Source organism: Saccostrea echinata, unplaced genomic scaffold, assembly GCF_033153115.1.
Source record: "Saccostrea echinata isolate AGI-Se365-2 ecotype Australia unplaced genomic scaffold, CSIRO_AGI_Sech_v1 ptg000015l, whole genome shotgun sequence".
Lineage (NCBI taxonomy): Eukaryota > Metazoa > Mollusca > Bivalvia > Ostreida > Ostreidae > Saccostrea > Saccostrea echinata.
Genome location: NW_026889764.1, coordinates 9,332,337 through 9,337,388, shown reverse-complemented (window position 1 = coordinate 9,337,388; position 5,052 = coordinate 9,332,337). Strand labels below are relative to the sequence as shown.

The following is a 5,052-nucleotide window of genomic DNA, read 5'->3' as shown; positions in this document are numbered from 1 at the left end:
AGATAAGTTTCAGTTCTTTTTGAAATCTGCATTCTATGCGTGAAATTTAAAACAAAATCGTTACGGAAGTTTATCGATTTTAAGCGACATGCTTATTATTTCGCATGAAAGGAGATCCATGCATTTCTTTGCGAGAAGTGGGTTGATTTCATTTTATATAGGATAAAAGACATTTTTAACATTCATTGCAATCTATTCGGAACGATTTTACGACTGAAAATTTAATCTTGAAATTTGTAAATAAATGAAGCGACATTAAGATTTGCGGTGGAAAACGTTTTTCAACATTACGTTATGTTCATATTAAAACTTTAACTGATTATATATCGGTGAATATTAACAAAACCATGTATGTTAAGTCTTAGAGTTGAAATCGACCTTCAAATTTATAGTTTAGGTATTACAAGGGTAAATTTGTAAGCGACATAAAAAATTCTTTATTGGTCATCTTTTTGTAGAATGACTGAATAGCTTGATCCACGCCTCAGTGAGGCAATAGTCAGTGACTTCATCTCAGTGCAGCGAGATCAAGATGCCTTTCATTCTGCATTCGGATAGTGTTATTATGGCAAGATAAATTACACATCGATTTTTCTCTACCTTATTTATCAGAAACAAAGTATTTTAGTGTGTCTAAAAAGCGATAAATATTTTAGCTCAAATAGATGACTAAGGTGGTAAATATTCTAGTATTCTTAAAAATGAACGAATCAGCAATAAATGCAAATTTTGTGTTATAGGAAAGCAGATCCATTATTAATTAATAAATTTTTAATAACAGAAAAAACTGTTTTTTTTATTTTTTAAAAGAAAAAGTACATTATTTGAACAAAATTTTTTGTACTTTTTGGTTCTGAAGATATATCTACTTTAAATTTAATCGGAAATGTATTTTTTTTAATAATAACTTGGTCAAGTGTATGTTTGCAACTGTTATATGTTCTTTTCTTAATCATGAATTCTTCTATTTTAATCCATATTGTTTTCTTTTTATATTCATGTTTTATTATCACATGAATCGGAGTACCAATGGCTAGTTAAAAGGTGAATATACGTTAAGATAACCCGGGTGACAGTCTACTGCATACCTAAAAGTTCAGACAAAAGTTCAAACAAAAGTCAAGAACGTTTGAGGCAATTTTTTTTTTTTTTTTTTCAATTGGAGAAGAAAGAGGTAAGAATAGTTTTTTTTAAAAATATAGTTAGTTTGAACAGAATAATTCTTTAAATTTATCTTTGGGCATTAAAAGAATAGAATCAACGCAATTTATGTATTTTGTATCTTTTGATATTCATATCTATTACTAGTATCTTTGAATCGACTCCCAATATTCACTGTCTGAATCCATTATCATTGTAAAAGGAACACATATTGATAATGTGTAATTGTTTGCTGAAGGTTCAGGCTAGTAGCCTCAGTAGATACATGGCCTTTAACACAGTTGATAATTTCCGCGACCTTTAAAGTTAATGTGAAATTTAGCTGATTTAGAGCATAAAATCCAGGCCTCTTTGAGTCACTTCCACAAATAAGGACGACTGAATATAAAACGGTATGGTCATTTCTTTATTTCTATCAATTCCTTATTTTGCTTATAAATCTATTTAATTTTTGTTAAAGGATGGATTAAAACGTGCAGTAAACATCACAGTATTAAGAAGTACATTTTCCTTGAAAAAATCATTATAGGAATATAAGTCGTCAAATTGAAATTAAGTGTCACGTTCTTTAAATCAATAAATTTCACTGAAAAAAATTCCCTGTTCATCTACTTAAGATGATGTATTTATTCGCATTCTTTCATGGTGTTGTTAAACGTTGAAAATATCAAAGAAAAATCTTTACGTCAAGATTTCTTCGAAATTTGGACCTTCCGCCATCACCTAAAAAATCATATTCTATCAAAGAATTTTGTCATTTTAATAACAGTTCAGATCCATCACGTGTTATGGATCACGTGCTAAGACTAGCTTTTGCTTTATGACTACAGAGACTTGAAACAATTTTCGTAAAAACAATGAAAATGAAAAAGAAAAAAAATCTGCAAAGGTTCTAGACCACAACCAAGATTCGGTTGAGCATTGTTAAAGCTGCCACTTTTACAGTATATAATGTTTCTCACTTATCTGCGTTCAGCGGCTACATGTATCATTATATCTAGTAGGTTACTTCCGGAAGACATCAGAATTATCCTTATGATGATACGCTAGTATATCCAATCTGAATGTACATGTACCTTTCATATTCCCGTGCTAGTTAATCTCTTTTTCAGAACTAAAGTATTCGTAATGACTGAATTCAGCTATCTGTCTGCTCCAAGGACTACCCCATATATTTATAGAACTGTCATTGACGTGTTCAATGAGACATCAAAGGCATATCCGGACAAAGAAATTCTGATATACCGAGGAATAGATGGGACCAGGGAAATTCTGACTTACCGCCAACTACAAACGGAGGCAACAAAGTTTGCCCGTTACCTAGTGACCAAGGGAACCAAAAAGGGGGATAAAATTGCCCTCTTTGGGCCAAACACACTTGAATGGGTGGTCGCTGAATTAGCCATCATCATGGCAGGCGGTGTTGTTGTTCACGTGACACTCAGCATCACTGACGTCAGAGACTTATGGGAAATATTTTCAATTGCAGAATGCAAAGCTTTCCTGATTGATCCTGGAAAAGGTGAAAAATATTTGGATATGATTTTTCAGCTGATTGCACTATTTCGTCGACGACGTCCTTCAAGAGATTACAAGGACATAGATTCAAACGATCCAACTCTAGTATTCCTAAGAAAGAGTGAACATTTGGCATCCTACGAAGACCTCCCTGGGGTACTACAGATGAAAGAAGAACAAGTTGAATTTCCCTCACTTTTCCCCGAGGATGAAATTATGATATTTACAACATCTGGAAGCACTGGAAAACCTAAAATGGTGTCCCACACGCATTTTGATGTTAACAACGTTGAATTAGGACCTGAAAGACCCAAGGATATTATCCTGGCAGGGAAAACATACAACGATCGACCGTTTGCGTGGGGAGCAGGTTCTCCAATCTTAGCTGTATGTAAGGGGGAAACTAGAGTATTTTGTGATTCTTCGATAGCCATTGAAGGAAGCAGTGCCATGAAGATATGGGAAATAATCAAGGAAGAGAAATGTACCTCAGCACTTTTAATGCCTTACTTCCTTGCAGATCTCGTCGCCCAGAAAGAGAATTATAAAGATTTGTTCAAACTTCAGGCAATCATCACAACTGGACAACCGATTGACAATCACCACACTCATGTAATTGGTGCATTCACTAAGTTACTTATTTTGGGATACGGATCAACAGAATGTTCGATGATATCCATTCTTCCTCCGATTACCTCTGTTGGTAAAATACTTTACGGTGATGTCGGAAAACCTATACCAGGCACAGAGGTCAAAGTCGTTGATGAAAATGGCAACGTTTTGAGAAAAGGCGAAACTGGGGAACTTTGCATTCGAAGCAGATATCTCTTTAATGGATACTACAGGAATAAAGACTTAAACGGTGAAGCTTTCTTGTCAGGAAAGTGGTTCCGTTCCGGCGACACTGGTCACGTAAATGAAGAGAATCATATTGTGATAGAGGGGCGGATCAAAGATGTCATATCTCGAGGTACGAGAAAAATTATGCCGTGCACGATCGAAGAAATCATTATGCAAATGAATGGTATAAAACGTGTAGCGGTGGTGGGGGTACCTGACAAGCGTTTATATGAAGAAATTTGCGTCTGCTACGTCACAGAACCAGGTAATGACATTTCACCATCCAATGTCAAGCAATATTGCAAAGAAAATTTTGGGGTTTACGAATCCCTAGATGGGCTCGGGGAAATGCCAGCATACTTTCTCCGATTCTGTAAACTCCCTATGTTTGAAGTTGGGAAAATCAACAAAAGGCGCGTGCGATCCGATGCTATTCAACAACTCAAAACTCAAGGTCTAATGTAGGTGTCTTCTCAGCTACATTTGAATTTAGCAAAAGTAACGAAATAGTAGGACTATTCTTGATCTGTTGAACGTATATATTTAACATATTTTGTATTTTCCGCTGTGTAAGTTAAGTACATTGTTCATGTTTTATGTATATAATTGTATTATTCAAATGTTGTAAAACTTGGTAGTAAACTAATGTCTGTTCTCTCTACTAGCTCCGTTTCCAACAACTACACTTAGTTACGAGTATTTTATATTTAGGCCATTCAAAGTTTTTTTTTTCTCTCTTGAGCGTCAACCCACCTTTCAAAAACCTACCTACATGTACCTATTCACAAAACATAACACAAGCCAAAAAGGATGTATTCGTTATAACAAAAGATTTGACCTTTGGGAAAGAACTATTTTCCGGAAAAAGTCACATTTAAAAATCAATGTTCTTTAGTTGTTTTCTATTGTATATTTGTCTAAATTTTTCAAATTTGCATTTTAAACGTAATTTTTATTATTTGCAACTTTGAAATTAACCTCTAAAGTTGGTCAAAACAATATTTTGTCCGTTAAAGCACTAATTTTTGTGTGAATTTTGGCATAGAAGTCCTTCAGGGCAGGCCTGCCCCTAAATTAAATTATGAAATTTTGATAGATTTTGATCTAAAGAATGATTTAAAACGAGATTTTTTTAGGGGCACCCCTGCCTTAGGGTCGAAATTCGTGAAAAACCTACAAAAATGCGAAAAACCTAGTTCTATCATACTAGATTACATTTATGGAGTGCATTTTCATAGTCATTATAGCACAGAGAGATAGACCGCAGATTCTTACAATGGACCTTTTTTATGTCCTGGTTCGAATCCACCTGTTGGCACACTTTTATTTTTATTTTTTTCAAATTTTACACCTGTATAAACACGAACTTAAATTTTTTATACAGGCTTTTGCATTTTACTTCCACTTTCTTCTTTAAATGTATGTTTGCTGTTGATATAAAAGACATTTATGGAAATGCAGATTATAAATTCTCTTTAACTAAACGCAATCACCGGAACTGTATACCTCAGTGTAAGCACACTTTGTTCGAGG

At 34.1% G+C, this 5,052-nt stretch overlaps 1 protein-coding gene across 1 annotated transcript; it reads left to right on the top strand.

Moving 5' to 3' along the window:
- The first annotated feature begins 2,289 nt into the window (after nucleotides 1-2,289).
- LOC133188072 (medium-chain acyl-CoA ligase ACSF2, mitochondrial-like) lies at nucleotides 2,290-3,984 on the top strand. Its single transcript, XM_061323461.1, has one exon. It carries the CDS (start codon nucleotides 2,290-2,292, stop codon nucleotides 3,982-3,984), a length of 1,695 nt encoding a protein of 564 aa, XP_061179445.1.
- Nucleotides 3,985-5,052: the final 1,068 nt, after the last annotated feature.